At 45.5% G+C, this 19364-nt stretch overlaps 1 protein-coding gene across 1 annotated transcript; it reads right to left on the reverse strand.

Annotated features, from left to right (window-relative positions):
* Positions 1-14430: 14430 nt before the first annotated feature.
* LOC119198768 (high choriolytic enzyme 1-like) lies at positions 14431-16601 on the reverse strand. Its single transcript, XM_037456253.2, has 9 exons — positions 16515-16601; positions 16396-16423; positions 16230-16277; positions 15819-15950; positions 15625-15742; positions 15304-15482; positions 15043-15124; positions 14806-14930; positions 14431-14690 (listed from the first exon to the last, which is right to left on the reverse strand). The coding sequence occupies exons 1-9, from the start codon at positions 16578-16580 to the stop codon at positions 14683-14685; spliced, it is 786 nt and encodes a 261-aa protein (XP_037312150.2). The 5' UTR covers positions 16581-16601; the 3' UTR covers positions 14431-14682.
* Between the last annotated feature and the right edge of the window lie 2763 nt (positions 16602-19364).

The raw sequence follows: 19364 nt of genomic DNA on the forward strand, positions 1-19364 counted from the left end.
CTCCCTCCTTACTCTCTCTCCACCTCCCCTCCCTCCCTCCTTACTCTCTCTCCACCTCCCCTCCCTCCCTCCTTACTCTCTCTCCACCTCCCCTCCCTCCCTCCTTACTCTCTCTCCACCTCCCCTCCCTCCCTCCTTACTCTCTCTCCACCTCCCCTCCCTCCCTCCTTACTCTCTCTCCACCTCCCCTCCCTCCCTCCTTACTCTCTCTCCACCTCCCCTCCCTCCCTCCTTACTCTCTCTCCACCTCCCCTCCCTCCCTCCTTACTCTCTCTCCACCTCCCCTCCCTCCCTCCTTACTCTTTCTCCACCTCCCCTCTCTCCCTCCTTACTCTCTCTTCACCCCCCCTCCCTCCCTCCTTACTCTCTCTCCACCCCCCCCTCCCTCCCTCCTTACTCTCTCTCCACCTCCCCTCCCTCCCTCCTTACTCTCTCCCCCCTTTGCTCTTTTTTTCTCCTCACTTGCTGTTTTCTCCATCTGCCCCTTTCCATGTCTTTCCCTCCAAGTTGAAGCTGTTATCAAAGATGCGTTAGAACCCCCCCACATATATAAAATGTAAATAATATATATATAAAAGGAGTGTATATAAAATACACACATATATATGTGTGTATTTTATATACACACATATACGTATATGTGTATATGTATTCCTTAGCTTTGTATGCTAGGGGAGGTTGGGATATAATGAGGTTTTGGGGGGGGGGGGGGGGGGGGGCGATGCGTACCACTGCAGTGACGCTGCTGCTGAGATTAAACAGACCGTAGAATGTGTTTGCATGTGTGTGTTTGCATGTGTGTAGGTGTGTAAACAGTTAAATAGGGGGGCGGGGGGGGGCAGGCTGCCATAATAACCGTTGGGCTTCTCTATGTGGCGACAGCGCTGCCAACCTCCCTCCTGCTCAATGCTGCGAGTCATTATCTCACCTCAGGGAGGAGGGGGGAGGACGCAGAACAGAGAAAGAGGGAGAATTCGTGTAATGCTCTCAAATTGAAATTCATCCTACCCAGCCTCCCTTTATAATCGCATTCAAATTCCACAGTCTGTTGCTCATATTTAAATGAGCACTTGACTGAATCCCTTCTGTGCTTTATTCCTTTCAGCTTTTCTTGGCGAGAGCTTCCTCGGACAAACTGGCGTGCGGTTCTCTGTGTGTCGGCCAACACGGAGACGTAGGATCAGTGAGAGTGGGCAGCGCCGCCACTAAACGGGTCCAAGAGGCACGTCGCTGTATATTTTGCTGTTGATATTTTTTTGCGAGGCTTAAAACTGCCTGAAAAACCAGAGGGAGGCCATAAGTTAAAGGGAAGATAATGGTGTACGAATCCCAGTTCTTAACCACGTCTCTCGTCTCGATGAACCTCAACCACGCTGCCATTAGCTTGGCTAGCTAGCTAACTTGGCTAGCTAGCCAAGCTAACTTGGCTACTTAAAGTTGATTGTTACGGAACCAACATGTGAAAAGTAATAATGTGTGTGTGTGTGTGTGTGTGTGTGTGTGTGTTGTCCTGCAGCACACATGTATTTAATAAAACGGGGCGTATTTTATCTCTGAGCTGACGAGAGGCGTTTTGGCGGGAAGCCTTCAGTCCGTCACCTGCTGGTTTATTTGTGGAGTTCTTTTAATCTTCTGTGGTGGGTGGCTTCTTAGTGCCAGAAAGACAGTTCAGATCCAGAAAAGCTTTCTCCTTTATTATAGCATGATGTTCATTTAGTAAATTATGGTCCGTAACAGACCATAAAGCAGGGGGTGCTTTAAGGCGGGGCCATACGCTGATTGACAGGCCTCTACCATGGCTCCTATAAACAACCATCTTTCAACAAGTGATGACACTTTGTCCCCACTTGTTATCAAAAAATACACTTATTATTATTATCACCGAGTTTCCTGTGAAGACTGAAGTTCACCTTGAAAAGTTCACTTGCAACCGGGTGAAATTGACACTTAATGCTGGACTTTGATGCATTTAAAACATTAAAAATCCCACAAACCGTACTGTCATCTGTTACCAAGATGATGGAGGCCTCAAAATAGAAATGTGTGAACCAATGGGTGACGTCCTTCCATACAGTCTGCGTGTCATGGCAGGTGTGTGGATCGGATCCAAATACAAATGCATGTGAGTGTGAAGTTGTGCGTCTGAGCGGTTCATCCACCGGTGGTTTGGAGCTGAATCACCAACCCTTCCCCCTGAAGGATGTCTATTTCCGGGCTTTTAAACTCCACCATCTGCCACTTTCAGCAGGTGTTTCACCGGGAGACCGACTCAGGCTGATGACGGGTGGAGAAGCCGGGCAAAATGTACCCCTCTCTTTTTTCTGCATGGCCAATGTGTCTTCTAAAGACTCGGCGCCTGCCTCTCCGTGGACACCGACGCCCTCCACACACTCCACAGACAAGCCAATTAACCTTCAGGAGGTGTAAGTGTGGCGGGCGGAGACACGCACGCCGCCTCTCGCTCTTGCGAGGAAACGGAAAAGCCTTCGTTTCTGTTGCTCTCGGTGAGGGGATGTCAGAGTTGTCTTTAATTAGTGAGGAAAGCATCTGCTGCTGGTCCAAAAAAAGCCTTTGAAATGCCATCTCTCAGAATACAAATTCTTCAGCGTGGAGCTAAACTAAACTAAAAATCTACTAAAAATCATTTAGCTAGTTATAAGTCTGATAAAGGTACACACATCAATAGAAACACAAACACAACCACGTGCTCACATTCTTCATTTTTACTGTCACCTGCAGCGGGATTTCTGTATTTATGTTTGTTTTGTGGCAACTGACCAAAAAACTGAATGGAAATAAGACAAATATTGGTCACGTTGAATCCTGCGGTGCTGATGTTCCTGTCTGATCCTCCAGGAGAAGTTGATAAATGATTGAGGGTGATGTAAGAGGTAGGTTTCATTAGAGGTTTCCCTCCCGTTAATTATTCATCACAGAGATCTCCTTCTCTACCTCCACCATCCACAGTCGTTCAAATATCTGAATGTGTTCAGGTCCTATTGAGTTAAAGGCTTTATTTACTGTATTTGCATTTTAGATGATTGTTTCTATGGATATGGATCCATAACTCTCGTACCTGTCTCATAGACGCTACGTCACTCTTTGGTGCTGCGTTTGCACCCTAAAAATTAATTCCTAAAACGTCTCATGTGTTTCAGCAACTCAATTAAGTCTCCTGTGAAAAGGAACTTTTGTCATTTGTCCTATTTTACAGTAAGACAGAATAAAACGAGGACCAGAGGCTACTCTGCTACCCAGCATGCACCTGGCTGTCGAATGCCCGGTCGCAGAAAAATAAGAAGATGAAAGCAGCGGGAGGTCGGCGACTGTTGAGTCCACATCTTCACAGAGACCATCGTGGTCCAAGATCGAGCTGTAGACCAGGACTCCGGAGGACCAGAGGAAGTATATACATGTGATATCACATGTGTATAATATATATACATGTATGTATGGCACACATTAATGAGCCTTTAAAATCAACCTTCTGCTCATTAACACACTGCATGAAAAGAATATTCAGGGTTTTATTTTTCATCTTCCGCAGCGGAGTATGTTAATAAGAGATGAATTTTGCAGGTTCTCTGGGTGGTTATTATTAACATCAAGGGCTTGGGAGAAGGTTTCACGGGGGCTCAGTCACAGCTGTAGTTTTATCATTAGGTCTGTTTTCATGCAGCAGGCTGGTAAACTAAATATAGCTGCACAGTGGGCTCAAAAGCAGCTCCTGTTGTTGTTGTTGTTGTTGATGATGGAGATAGACGCCAGCGAGTGAGGAACGAGGCATTCCTCGAAGCTACTTCCGAAGAATTCCACACTCTGCTAACTCAAATAATCTAAACCAGGAATCACACAAATAAGGATTATTTCTCAAATGGTCTTTCAGACTTCAGGTTCTTATATACTGCTGCTCTTGTAGTCTTCATTATTGTTGAAAACTTACCGTAAGGTCATAGAGCTTTGTTCTTTTTTGTATGAATTAACGAACAATTCCCATCACCAGAAAGCATTTCCTGCTTTATGGTCTGTGTGACTCTAAATGGACCATCATTCACTAAATGAACATCATGCTGCATTGAAGAAGACTTGAAACTAGAGACTGAGACCATAAACTCATGTTTACAATGTTTACTGAGGGAATAAATCAAGAGAGAAGTAGAGTCATTTCCTCATAGACGTGTATGGGAGCAGAGGAGTCGCCCCCTGCTGGTCACTACACAGAAGTAGAGTCATTTCCTCATAGACGTCTATGGGAGCAGAGGAGCCGCCCCCTGCTGGTCACTACACAGAAGTAGAGTAATTTCCTCATAGACGTCTATGGGAGCAGAGGAGTCGCCCCCTGCTGGTCACTACACAGAAGTAGAGTCATTTCCTCATAGACGTCTATGGGAGCAGAGGAGTCGCCCCCTGCTGGTCACTACACAGAAGTAGAGTCATTTCCTCATAGACGTCTATGGGAGCAGAGGAGTCGCCCCCTGCTGGTCACTACACAGAAGTAGAGTCATTTCCTCATAGACGTCTATGGGAGCAGAGGAGTCGAATGTTTGTAACTTGGACTGCTGAAGCAACTGAAGGAGGATTTGGGATTTTGGGATCTACTGCATCGCTAAAGACCGTTTTCTCCTCCTCACCATCACTCACTCTGAACGCAACGATGTCTTCTTTGTTTCTTCCCCTAAACCTGCAGGGTCCATCTCTGTTTAGATGATGGACTCTATAACAATTGTTCCTGTGGGATTTCACTTCCTCTCCCCGTGTTCCTTCTGTGTTTTCGCTGTTGTGAACTATTTGCTCCATTATGAAAGTCATCACATGATGAAAATCCCCCAAATCTCCTGCAGGGAAAGACAGAGGATTAAGGAGGCAATAGAAACATTCAAACGCACCAAAGTATGTGTGACCCGCCAGCAAAACAGACCCACATCGTGGGCCATGTGAAAGAAATTGTGTCAAGATGAATGACTTAGAAACTCTTTAGTTAAACACAATCTGCTCTGGTTCATCATCAGGGGACAAAGAAGAGAAGAGTGGAGAGGAACCCGAGGGAAATATCAGGGTGAAGCCAGTCAGGGGCAGGAAAGAGATGAAAGTGAAAGGCGGGGGGGGGGGGGTGATGCAAGAGACAGGAAGTATAAAAGTGAGAGACGAAGGGGGCGGGGTGCAAAGAGGAATGAGGGGAGAAGAAGAAAAGGAAGAGGAGGAGGAGAAGAGCGAGGATGGCAAAGCTGAAAAATTGCATTTTGATGGGAGGCAAATTGAATCATCTCTGCTTTGGAGGCCTGAGGGCGAGGAGGCAGATTGAAGCGGTCATGTCAGCGCATAGAGACCACTGCCACCTGTGTGTGTGTGTGTGTGTCTGTGTGTGTGTGTGTGTGTCAGAGGGATGATTGCCTCCCGTCACTGTCAAATGAGGATATTTGAGCTCGCGCTGTGACAGCCACACACACACAGCCACACACACACACACACACACGCACACACGCACACACACACACACACACACACACACACACGCACACCGTCATCGTGCCCTAACAGGATTACATCTGCCTGCACAGGTGTGACTGAGAGGACTCAAAGTCACATTGAAGAAGAGCTCCCCGTCACGCATCCCTCCTCCCACGGAGAGGACACTCGTCTCCCGCAGGTCTTAATCGGCTCGGGGGGGGGGGGGGGGGGGGGGGGTTGGAACGTAGCACGTGGCGCCCGGCAGACTGCGTGTTCCACGTGAACCTGTTATTTCCCGTCTGTCGCGTCTCGCTTCACTGCGGTGCCTTTTATTTAGAGCGGAAAGTCACGTTCTGTCTCTGGGGGCAGTCGTCAATGCAACAGGAGCCCAACCAAGCTACGATTTAAGTAGAAGAAGAAGGAGGAGGAGGAGGAGGTGAAGGAGGATACTTTTTAATCCCTTCAGGGGGGATTTAGTTTGAGTTTGAAATAGAGACATGCACAGAGAGGTCGGAACAAGGGTAGCCTTGTGGTGCCTTGCCCAAGGGCACCTTGGTATATCCAACCAGAGAGGTCTCAGGTCTATAATAGACCATAAAGCAGAGGATGCTTCAGGGCGGGGCTACACACTGATTGACAGGTCTCTAATAGACCATAAAGCAGGTGATGATTTAGGGCGGGGCTACACGCTGATTGACAGGTCGCTAATTGACCATAAAGCAGGTGATGATTTAGGGCGGGGCTACACGCTGATTGACAGGTCTCTAATTGACCATAAAGCAGGGGATGCTTCAGGGCGGGGCTACACACTGATTGACAGGTCTCTAATAGACCATAAAGCAGGTGATGATTTAGGGCGGGGCTACACGCTGATTGACAGGTCTCTAATTGACCATAAAGCAGGGGATGCTTCAGGGCGGGGCTACACACTGATTGACAGGTCTCTAATAGACCATTAAGCAGGGGATGCTTCAGGGCGGGGCTAATGAATTCAAATTCAATGATTTTCAAAGTGTACATTGTTGTGTACAATTATAATTACTTATAAAGCGATTCAGTCAATATCTAATGTAGTTATGTTCCAAATTCATCACACTTTTACTTTACTTATCACCATTTCCTTCTCTTCGTATTTTTTTCCTGCGATCTAAAATGGATTCCCACAGAGAGAATGTCGGAACCCTTCGGGTGTTTTTGAGCAGATCAGTGGAATAATGAAACCTAGGAAGTCTTTTGATCTGCACAGGAAGAAGCAGAGAACCACACGGATACAGGAACAAGAAGAAGAAGCGATAAAGGGAGAGGAAGCGGAGACAATTTCACACGTCTTCTTCAGGTCAGTGGAGTGTGCTCGCCTCTGCTGGTATCCAGTAAAGACGGAGCTCCCCAGCTGCTCTCCAGGGGCTCTCTGATTGGCTGGCTCTCCCCCACCACGCTACCATGAGAATTGATCATAACAAAGACAGATCGGCGCATCTGAGCGCTAATTTCTTTTGCCAGAATGGTGCAAGTTAGATTAGATAAATACCGTTATTTGTGGCTTTGCATGACTGAGGAACTCAGCCTGATGGGAGTAGTTTGCGATGAAAACAGCAAAACACAGAGAAGAGAAAAAAAAAAGTTTCCCGTGAGACCAGCAAACACAGATATTGGTTTTCCTGATACTGCAGTGATCTCGTGGTCCGTTATTGGCCTGTTGGCCCACGTTCTGCTCCATCACCCTGATCTCAGCCGACAGCAGGTCCTCCGCCTATCGACCAGCCGGCCTCCCGGTCTTATGAGCACCTGGATTAGTTAACGCACAAAGACACAAAAGCCACACGTCTTTGTGGGGGAATCATTATTAAAGAGTAAAAAAAACACACCATTGTTGTAGAACGGAACCCAGTCGGGCTTCACGATGACCCAATGGCCGCTGGCCTTTCTTTTCTTCGAATTGCTCAAATGTCACTGGAGAGGTCATCTGCCTTTTTCGCACATTATTAACAACCCGCTGCCTTCACTGACGCCACACTGCATTCTGGTCCGTTTCCTCACCCCATGCGGAGGAGGAAAATTGTTCTCAGCGCGTGTTCTCGGGTAGATTTCTCCCAGCGTGACTTAACGCAGACGGGAGCTCCTCGCTCGGGGATTCAGACAGACGGACAAAATCCATTTTAGGTCCATGAAACATGTCTGATTACTTAACTGCAGGAGTTCTGGAAATATGATAATTGATTCTCAATGGGGCGGAAATTGAATATCCAGATTTTTGACCTCAGACTGTATATACCAGAAGTGGACATAGTCAGACAGCATTAGGCCCCGCCTTAAAGCATCCCCTGCTTTATGGTCTGTTTGACTCTAACTGGACCATCGTTCACTAAATGAACATCATGCTGCATTGAAGAAGACTTAAAACTAGAGATTGAGACCATAAACTCATGTTTACAATGTTTACTGAGGGAATAAATCAAGATTGAAGTAGAGTAATTTCCTCATAGACGTCTATGGGAGAAGAGGAGTCGCCCCGTGGTGGTCTCTACAAAGAATGCAGCTTTAAGGGAATGTGAGAACCTTCAACTGGTCCGGAACCGAACCGGTCTTAGTTTAGTCCTGATCCTTGTGAGACCTCCATTAGTAAACCACCAGCGACGAACTGCAGGCCCCCCGCCCTGACCTGAGTCATGAAGTCCTTTGAACGGCTAGTCCTGTCCCACCTAAAAACCCTCACAGACTCCCTCCTGGACCCCTACAGTTCGCCTACAGAATCCATAGACGCTGTCAACATGACTTTCCACTTCGTCCTCCAGCATCTGGACTCCCCAGGAACCTTCGCCAGGATCCTGTTTGTGGACTTCAGCTCTGTCTTCAACACCATCATCCCGTCTCTGCTGCAGGATGAGGTCCATCAGGACCAAGACCATATATTGTTCATTCTATATCCTCCTAGCCCATAGCCTTTTATTTTATACCTTGTCAAATTATTAATTTGTAAATGAAACATGCCATTTTCTTGCACTATGTTGTCTTGTTGTCCATTGTCTGATGTAATGCACCAACCGCCAAGTCAAATTCCTTGTATGTTGAACATATATTGGTAATAAATGTTTCCTGATTCCGGATTCCTGGTTCTGGATCCCTGAGAAAAGATGCACTATTTCTATAGTTCTTCTTAATGAGTCATCATTACCATTAGTGTGGATCTGGTGAAACCAGACGACATCATGCAGGTTCACTAGAGTCTCCTTCAGCTCAGACTCCAGCAGAGACCAGTCCACTGTGGACGGACCCAGATCCTCCAGCAGGACCAGTCCACTGTGGAGGTGACGGAGAACGAGCTCCTCAGACAGACACCTGTCTGAGGAGACAGGTGCCAAACCCTCTCTTGCATCATATTTGAGTGGCGAGAATCGATAAGAATGGGAGACTCCATTGGGTTCATTTGGTTGCAGAAATAAACATTTACTATTTCATTCAGAAAAGATAATTCACCTCATACCGTGATTATGAGTATAAACATAAATCATAAGATATCACGATGAAGAGAAAAGATAAGATAAGATGAGGTGCTGTAATCTCCTCATGACGTGGATGCTTAAGACTTATTGAAGAATGTTTCCAGTTGCTGGACATTCAAAGGAAAACGCACAAAAATGAATCAAATTACTCAAGTTTACGTTGAATATGGAGTTATGCTAAAAGTCCTAAATATGATGCTAAGCTGTGTCTCAGAATCAAGGTTTCTCGGTCCATTGTAATTTTCCAGTTGATTCCATAATCATGAACCTTTGATGATTGTAAAGCCTGGGATGGACGAGTTGTAACTAGTCCCTCTGATTGCGTATTTTACTCCTCGGAGGAGCGATCTGTCTCTGTCCTCCGACACGCCGATGCTCTGTTGGCTTTCTCCTCTGGTTCTTATTTTACTCTGCCGGCTGCATGCCGACAAACGGAGCCAGATAAGAGACGGGAACGCCAGCAGTCTGTTTCAGAATGATCCGAAGCCTGCGGGCGGATCCCCGGGCTCCTCTGAGTCCAATTACAGAGTGTGTTGAGTGAGCAGACAGACTGAGCAGCCGATCCAGTCTTCAGATCCAACCACCTCCTCTCATCCTCGCCCTGACGCACACACACACACAAACACACACACAGGGAAGATGAATCGTACGAGGGTAACGAGGCCTGCTGAGCCGCCGCATTGTTGTTCACTGTCGTTTTCTCTCGTATGGTTAGTGAACGAGGAAGAATGTATTTAAGGGAGAAAAATCACCTCTGTCTGCCTCTGCAGACTTTTTAGTTTGATTTGACGATGGCTGCAGGGTCTTCCGTTTGAGAGCCTGAATCAATTAACTCCCTCAAATTGAATGCCAAACTACATGCCGGAACGACCCACTTTCCGATCTGACGCCTTCTCGAGCTGTTACAAATCACTGCTGCTGAGAAAGAGGCTTCGTATCCCTCCGCCAGCCAGTCCCTGCAAGTTTAATTACACAGCACATTTTAAAAACCCAGTTCGCTAATTATTTGACAGAGATAAAATATCGTAAAGATCACCACTGAGGCTCAATAAAGCCTGATTAATAGATTAGAATGAATCCTGTTGCATTTGAAGTAAAATAAAACAGAGACGGGACAGACACCGGAGAACTGTGCAGAGGAATTCCTCCACGTGTCAAACTGAAGGGGGGTGAGTGGCATTCAGACCACTCCAAACACCGCTATGCTAAGCTAGCTGCTATGCTAAGCTAGCTGCTAGGCTACTTCCATCTCAACATCTAACGTTGCGCGGCACACAGCCGGCAGAGGAGCACCGCTGGGTCCCTAAAAGACGGGTGGGTGGCGGGGGATTCTCTATCTCTAAAATAACGCCTAGAGAAGTGTTGGTATTAACCTTCTCGAAGAGGAAGACAACAATTTTTGTCGAAAGCACAGTCAGCTCTGACCTTGGATATTGCTGTTTTATCTGCCGCAAGCAATGAGCTCTATTTCATTCGATGGTGAGAAGAGATAATGTGTCAACATGGAGTCACATGTTTGAACCTTTTGTTTCCTTCTCTTCAGCAACCTTCTCAGATGCCCTTCCATCCAGCAGGAGTCAGGACGTCCGTTACTAATCGCACACCCACGACCATAGAAGATGACAACAATTGCAACCCCATAAACTGATAATAATAATAATGATCTAACACCACTGCAAAACACTTCTCATGTGAAAGGTCTCTCTCTCTCTCTCCTCTATACTTCCGTCTCCATCGATCTCCTTCCTCCATCATCTTGCAGCTCAGCTGCCCATGTGTCTTTTCTGGTCCCTTGTGAAGCCGATCCCATTCGCACCCTGCAAGACAGAAACACCTCTCCAAAGTGTGCGTGCGGGTGTGAGACGGAGAAAAGTGAGTCAGGCGACGATCAGAACACGAGGGGCTCAAAGACACTGGTTGAAGGAAGTTTAGAGACAATCTTCTAAAGAGCAGCTGGTTTCCAGCAGAAAGATGGACTCCACTCACTGATATTCACCGGACCAAAACATGAAAGATTTCCCTTTCCTCAGCAAAGCTCCGTTCAAGATGAATCATGATTCAAAGGACGAGCTGAACACATAAAGAGTGGAGGTGATTTCCAGTGTTGGGAAAGTTCACTTTCTACATGAACTAGTTCAAAGTTCAGTTCACAAATTTTAAAATGTACTAGTTCAGTTCATAGTTCAAACTTCAAAATATCTGGCACCCCATTGAACAACATTAACCTGAAAGAACGCGCCGTTCACAGACACCAGAATGAACGAGTTTGCAGTAACGTTCATCGGGCATTAATACAGTACGTTCAGTTCACGTTCGCCCAAAATATGAACGAGTTCATGAACTATCGATCAATGAACGCGTTCAGGCACAACACTGGTGATGTCACACTTTGGTTTGTTGACTTCTGTTTGGAAACCTGGACTTTGTCTCTAAACGTCCCCTTTCTAGGGTTAACAAAGGATTCACTTCTGACCTTTTCTCTCAATATCCTCAATTAACTGTTCCTTAAGCAGAAGAAAGAAAAGTCAGATTGGGCGAAAAGGAAACGGAACAAGCAACCTATTAGCCAAAGTCAAAAGCGTCTTCAATGTACCTGCAGGGTTGCTGGCTCTCTTTTCAGACTCAGATGATCCTATTCTGTGATTTCCAATGCTCCTTTGAATATTAATGATACTCCTGCTGTGGTGCAGTAATGATGCAGCTTTTACAGTTGACATTACATTTCTTTTGATGTCCACTGCATGAGCCATTTCCAAAGAACCATATGTGAGATTTGGCCAGAATGTTATTCTGGAGCATTGAAAACATCTAAAACTTCCGTGACTAGGCGACCAGTCCTCTACTTGGACTAGTACCTCTACTCGTGATATGAGTCAATGTAACATGCATCCCCCCTACTGACCAGCAGGGGGCGACTCCTCTGCTCCCATAGACGTCTATGAGGAAATGACTCTACTTCTCTCTTGATTTATTCCCTCAGTAAACATTGTAAACATGAGTTTATGGTCTCAGTCTCTAGTTTCAAGTCTTCTTCAATGCAGCATGATGTTCATTTAGTGAATGATGGTCCATTTAGAGTCAAACAGACCATGAAGCAGGGGATGCTTAAGGGTTATAAAGACTGGTGTTAATCATCGTGATGTCAGTTACTCTAAGTTCTTAAAATATTTTGGCATTAATAATCATTAATAGATTTGTTTTAAACATTACTAGACCAAAGAGACATTGGAATCAGCTTTCACAGGTCCTGAAATCGTCTGTGGCTCCCATCAGAAAAACATCAGGTAGCTGGAACAGAAAAAGCTTTTGTCTGCTGTCCGGGGGCTACGGCTACAAAATACCCCATTAGTGCTGAGTCCTGACATGAATGAGTGTGTGTGTGTGTGTGTGTGTGTGTGTTGGTGCAGAGGATCAGTAGTTTGGTACATCATCCACCTTCACCGACGCATTCTCCCCTCTCCTCCTTTCTTTAACGTGCTGTTGCTAAGATACGAGCGGCTCATCTTTACTCCTCCACACACAACCAGCCCTCGTGTGTGTGTGTGTGTGTGTGTGTGTGTACGAAAGATGTTTCTCCCAACCTCCTGATTATCCTTGACACACACACACACATCTGTATACATCATACCTTCACAGTCACCTTAAATATTAGTTTGAAAGGAGTAGAGTGTTTTTCTGCTCGCCTGCCTCCCACTCGCCTGCAGACACATTCATGAAGACAAATTAAAGAAGAGCGTCAAAACTGACCTGAGAGCAGCTGAGACGCTTCAAACAAACAACATTTGCATCCCACGACTCTTGCCGTCTTACCCCAGGGTGCCATTAAAAATATTTTCTTTTGTGTGTGTGTGTGTTCTTGTGTGTTTGTAATGTTATACACAGGAGTAAGAACTCACCCGAGGCTTTGACAACGCGCTGGTGTTAAAGGCCTCATGGGACGAGGTGTGCTTATGAGTGACGAGGAGCATCACAAGGAGCACAGAGGTAATGTAACTTTGTATATTTGGTAAGGTACTGACGTATTACTCCGAGGTACTAAGACTTCAGTATTTAATTCTCTGCCGCAATCCACTATTCTCCGAGGTGAATAATGTACTTTTTCACCACTCAAAGACTGAGGTTTATTTTGAAAAGACACAAACTATGAAGTGAATTCTATGTGTCCAGCAGGGGGCGACTCCTATGCTCCCATAGACGTCTATGAGGAAATGACTCTACTTCTGTGTAGTGACCAACAGGGGGCGACTCCTCTGCTCCCATAGACGTCTATGAGGAAATGACTCTACTTCTGTGTAGTGACCAGCAGGGGGCGACTCCTCTGCTCCCATAGACGTCTATGAGGAAATGACTCTACTTCTCTCTTGATTTATTCCCTCAGTAAACATTGTAAACATGAGTTTATGGTCTCAGTCTCTAGTTTCAAGTCTTCTTCAATGCAGCATGATGTTCATTTAGTGAATGATGGTCCATTTAGAGTCAAACAGACCATAAAGAGGGGATGCTTAAGGGCGGGCTTACTTTTTTTTGTCTTTCAACTTGAAGCCCTTCACAGTGATTTCAAGAAAGTTCATTTTAATAATTTTAGTTGCCTCCTCTCAGCTCATAGCTCCACCCTTTAGAGTCACTTTACAAAAAACACGAAAGCAATGAATAAAATACTGAACTCGAGCCTTGAAAAGAACACTTCTTTCTATCAGAGCTACAGAGTACCTAAAGTGACCAATAATCAACAAACTGAACAAACCCTCTTACAGAGAACGCAGTGTGTTGTAATCAAAATTAATATAATGATAATAATAATAATAAGTTGGCCCAACTCTTTCGGATTCGAATAATCAATTAATGTTGCTCCATTGATCACAAGATCTCATTCTTCATTTAATATTCGTCAAGAGACTACAGTCTGTATATAGTCTATGTGAACCAGTCTCAGCTTAGTCCTGATCCTCTATGTGAACCAGCTGACCTGTGGACCTCCACATTGAAGAACTGATAAAGAGAGGAGACCATCATCTGGAACTCGGTGTACTGATGGATGGGCACTGCCTCCTTTTGGTTAAAGTACAAAATCACATCTGCTCATAAATAAGTCAGTGTCTCTTGGGTTAGTTTCAGGACGACTTACTTTACTTTTAACTCCTAAAGGTTTATTTTTGGTGTGTTGCAATTTTCACGAAAGCTAAAATGTGTGTTCAACCTCCGATAGTTGGTGCTATCTGTGCTTTTTTTACTGCAATCCGAAGAAGCCATTTACGGTTTTAATTGTTTTTTTCAATACATTAAATATCTTTATGGTTTTGTCCAGAAACATGAACAATCATCTCGTCTTGGTCTCTTGATTCTCTGTGAGCTTATTCAAGGAAACTAATAAAACCAGGAGGTGAGCAAATGATTTCAGTCAAACTACAATTAAGGAAAAGAAAGTGATTGTCTGACAAAAAGCCAATTCATATATTTTTATTTATGAATTATTTTGGATAATTGCAGGATAAAATGAAACAGGTAATGCTAAGTGGGAAGTAGAAAGCTAACGCTATAAAGTAACTCCACCAAGGTCACATGACTTCACGACTATAAGACTATAAAGGAACAGATGCATTTTTAAACAGAAAAGTTAAGCTTGTGTTAATCAGAATATATTTTAGACACTGAGAACTGAAGAGAATCTGAGACCAGGAACAGGAAGTGATGAACCGTTGACTCAGTCGTTGCTTCAGGACTCCGGAGGCCGACCCTAAACATCTGGTGGAGGAGCAGAACAGAAAAACGAGTTTGTGACCAGCACCCGACGTGTACTATGTCTGCCCCTTTGTTCAGTGTGGGCAGTAAGTCCTTCATGTGTAAACCAGGGACTCACTGCATTGGTAAAGGGCGTTGACGCGAGCGATGTCGTTTCTGCTCATCGCGCTGGCGCTTCCGAACTCCATGTCGGGGTCGGCCTTGGAGACGATGGTCGGCTCCCCGTTGCGAGAGAAGGCGTATCTTCGGGAGGACACGAACACAGTGTGTGAGACACAACCGCGCAACAGACTTTGTTGAGTGACAAACGAGGCGTTTGCGTCAGTAAAGGACGCGAGCGCCACTCGGCTCTTACTTGCTGTAGTGCATGACGGACTCAAAGTCGTAGGGAGTTCCCAAGTTGTTGGTCGGCTGCTTCTCAAAGTTCCGTTCTGTTCCTGCGCCGAGAAAAGTGTTGTTATTTAAACGCAGCTTTAGATCTTTGGTGAGAGTGGACTGAAATCCTTCTCCTGTGGTTGCACCAGGTTCTTGCGGAACCTGCGGATCCAGAGGGTTTTTGCCCGTGAATTCTAAAGTGATCTGAAGATGTTTTCAATCAGAGCAGGCGGCAGCGGACCTGGACGGATGTTTTCCTGCAGGATGGAGACGAAGTTGTCCCGGTCGGAGCGGACTTGCTCGTGGTGGAAGCCCAGAGCGTGGAGCACCTCGTGCTGCACCGTGTCCGTGAACAAACAACCGTTCCTCCTCAGCGAGATCTGCTGCCCTTGACTCTGACGGCCCAGGTAGGACCAACACCTGTGTGAAATAGTGTGAAATGAAATCATTGACATCAATAAAGCCAATGAACAAAGGGACCACCAACCGATTGGATGTAACGTGTTGGTGTCTCTTATGTTAGTGCAGCTGTGTGTGTGTGTGTGTGAGTGTGTGTTCCCACCCTGATCCAGAGAAGAAGCTGAGGTACTGTTGCTGAGTGCGCCTCCAGACAAAGCGGATGCAGGTGGTCCTGTGGAAGGTCAGCAGGCTTTGGATGATGATGTTTTGCTCGTTTCTGGCTGTGGAGACGAGCGGAGAAGCTGCTGAGAGGAGATCTCCCCCTGAGCACCACAGACTCCGGATCAGTTCACTCACTGTACTCGTTGGAGATGATGACGGGCACGTAGACGTAGCTTCCGCTCTTGGGCCACTTGCAGCCCGAGCTCACGCAGGGGTCCGCGTTCCTCTGCAGGTTGGGCACGATGTCGCCGTGCTCGAGGCGCGTGTCTGCAGAGCAACGAGTACACAAACACTCCTCAGAACATTCAACAGCAGGAAGTCCTGTTTTCTGCTTGACAGCCACGGAGCAAAGAGCTAAGGCTTCAGAGAACTGGTTCATTATCATCATAGTGCCATTACTATCTAATGAAGTACTTAAGTGGGGTAAATAAACGTTTAACATTGATGAATGAGGAAGTCATTCATCTTTGGTGAATGACTAGTTGTTGATCTTCATAACAATTTCTCATTGTGTTTCTGCATCAGGTTTTTCAAGCAGGATCTCACCGATGCCATCGTTGGCTCTGGCGATGGTTTCAGACACATCCATCTTTTCTATAAAACACACAGAGAAACAACCCATGACACCAGAAACCAGCTTTAGCTTCAAAAGTAGACACGAGACACCAACTTTTGGGTCAACCTGTGGGACGTTCTCCATTAGTGGACTCACCTATTGGGGCGTCGTCATCAGTGGCTCCCTGCAACACAAAGGCATTACAAATGACAACCAGGGCAAAATCACATCCAGCACGTTTACTGATTTCCCAGTGTGGACGGAGTGGTACGTACCGAAGGGGTCAACGAGAGGAAGAAGAGGAAAAGGAAGGCCGGAGTCATGATGCTGGTCTTCTCCATTTTAAACTCAGTCTGAAAATCAAGTGAAATAAAGAGCAGAGATTGGTGGTTAAAGGTGAAGTTTGGCGCGTAAAGGAGGATGAAGGACGTGCTTACCTGTTGATGCTCGATGCTGCGGGATCTCCGCTCCTCGCTCTTTATAGGCCGCTCGTGTGGGCGTGTTCCACCTTCCGAGCTGTCAATCCAATAGTTTGTGGTCCTGTTGAAGCAAACAAAATGTCCCGAACCCACAGGAATGTGGCCCGGCTGCATATTGAGCGCACATACCTACATAGGTGTGTACCTGGACACAATGTCTGGACACAATTCTTATTCAATTGTTTTTCTCTATTTTATTAGATATTTCTAAATTTATATTGAAAACATTGAAACTACCAACAGCAACATGGAATTATGTGGTAAACAAAAGTGTTGTTACGTGAGCTTTGGACTCCTTTCACTCAGCTTCCTGAGGTTGTCACCTGGAAAGGTTTTTAACTAAAAGGTGGGCCTTGTCAAGAGTTTATTTGTTGTATTTCTTAATGTGTTTGTGACATCAGTGGTGTTGTGCGGTGGTTGGTGCACAGTTCTATTTCTCCAGTTCTCCAGATTAAGGCAAGAAACACTGTACTAAGTAAAGGGAAAGGACTCATGACCCCCCAGGGCAGGAAGACCAAGACTTACCTGTGCTGCCGGGGAGAAGTTCGGGAAGCTTCAGTCGCTTGTTCATCACGTTGCACCAGGTGGAAATCTGCCTCCAAGAGGATCCAATGTGTGTAGTTTTGTATTTTAAATAACATTAACAATTAAGCAACAGTGTCTAAAATACACCGACAGCCCTCATGTAAATGCAAAGGAGCTGCAGACTGGGTCATTGTTCATGATGATGCTTGGTCATCCAGCTGTTATTCGTTCTTTTATTTTATAACCATTTGTTCAAACTTAAAGTACGAAGGCTTCATGTTATTTTTTCATCAGACACGCAAAGGCACCAGGATGTCATTCCATGGAACAATTAAAGGTTCAGGTTGATCAGGTGTGTGAAGCTGAAGGGTGTGTGTGTGTGTGTGTTTGTGTGTGTGTGTGTGTGCATATGTGAGTGTGTGTGCGTGTTTGTGTGTGTGTTTGTGTGTGCATGTGTGAGTGTGTGTGTGCATATGTGTTTGTGTGCGTGTGTGCCTGTGCGTGCGCATGCGCGTGTGTGTGCGTGCGTGCGTGTGTTTGTTTGTGTGTGTGTGTGTGCGTGTGTGTGCGTGTATGTGCGTGCGTGCGTGTGTGTGTGTGTCTGTGTGTGTCTGTGTGTGTGTGTGTGTGCATATGTGAGTGTGTGTGCGTGTTTGTGTGTGTGTGTGTGTGTGCATGTGTGAGTGTGTGTGTGTGTGTGCATATGTGTTTGTGTGCGTGTCTGCCTGTGCGTGCGCATGCGCGTGTGTGTGCGTGCGTGCGTGTGTTTGTTTGTGTGTGTGTGTGTGCGTGTGTGTGCGTGTATGTGCGTGCGTGCGTGTGTGTGTGTGTCTGTGTGTGTCTGTGTGTGTGTGTGTGTGAGACAGTTTCCTCCAAGTTGAAGTCCAGAGAAATAAAATAAAATACAGAAAATTATTATTCCAGAAATGTACGAGATTTTACAACAGAATAATAAAACAAACACACGTATAAACACACGTACAGAAGTAAAGTATCGTGTGAGAAGTAATGCTGACATCATTGTAAAATGAAATAGCAAAAAGAATGTATTTACTACTTACTGAGAACAAAGACAGAACCAGTTCTCTTTGTTGTAGTGTACATGACAAAGTAAATTACTGTGAGCTATTCTAGCCTTTGTGTGCCTGTCCGTAATGACGGCCTTTTATAATCCATCTCTTTGTTAGATTTTATTGGTTGTCATCTCATTGTTCTCATCACACACTTGACCTGGTACTTTCCACAGCTCCACTCACACCCCCTGAACTCCCTTCACCTCTGCCCTCAGCTGCCCCTGAGCACTAAGCCTCTGTAGCGCTTCAGTACATTACATTACATCACATGTCTTTTATCCAGAGCGACTTACAATAAGTGCATTTCCACATAGAGATACAAACTCAGAAGAACAAGTAACAAGAAAGTACAATTTTCATCAAATATGCAGTTTCAAAACATATTACAGAAAAGTGCCATTATAAGTACGAGTTAAGTGCTACCATTTGCTAGTGTTCAGTATTGTGTCTGAAGATATCAGTGGACTTCTGTGAAAGCTTTAGTCCGTCCCAGTTCGATCCTCCCGTTGATTCTACTACAGACTCTTTAGGAGTGGTCTTAAGAAAGAAGAGTGGTAACTAGAAGGAAGTTTGCTCTTCTGTATAACCCTCAAATCCACAACTTGACCAGGTGTTCCACTAATATAAAGGAATCTAGGCTTGTTTGGCGAGAAAGTCTTTAAGCATCGAAGATGGCTCTCCATAAAGGCTTAAAGCACAGACCAATAGCATTCGAGTTCAACCATCCCACGTGACACCACTCAACCAATCGAGTCTTTGAATTCCAGGCAGGACGATGATATCGTCTCCATACGGCAGACAGACGAGAGACGTGGCAGCAAATTACAAATAAAAAGACCTAATGAAGAAAAGAAAGACAGCGACGTTTGACAAAGCGATGAGTGAGACGGAGAAAGCGAGACAAAGGGATGACACAAGGTTCTGTGCTTGGACTGATTTCATCCACCCTGCGTTCTATAGGCAATGTTATCAGAAAACACTGCATACACAATCATTGTTATGCAGACGATACTCAATTGTATCTATAGATCAACTAAAACATTTCTAG

This window comes from Pungitius pungitius, chromosome 4, assembly GCF_949316345.1.
Source record: "Pungitius pungitius chromosome 4, fPunPun2.1, whole genome shotgun sequence".
Classification (NCBI taxonomy): Eukaryota; Metazoa; Chordata; class Actinopteri; order Perciformes; family Gasterosteidae; genus Pungitius; species Pungitius pungitius.

Excerpts from the sequence above, each read along its gene's own strand:
- LOC119198768 (XM_037456253.2), bottom strand. The coding sequence starts at position 16,580 with ATGGAGAAGACCAGCATCATGACTCCGGCCTTCCTTTTCCTCTTCTTC. Across the intron at positions 15,483-15,624 it reads AGCTTCTTCTCTGGATCAGG|GTGTTGGTCCTACCTGGGCC; the intron begins GTGGGAACACAC and ends TATTTCACACAG. Across the intron at positions 14,931-15,042 it reads TCCGTCATGCACTACAGCAA|ATACGCCTTCTCTCGCAACG; the intron begins GTAAGAGCCGAG and ends GTCCTCCCGAAG.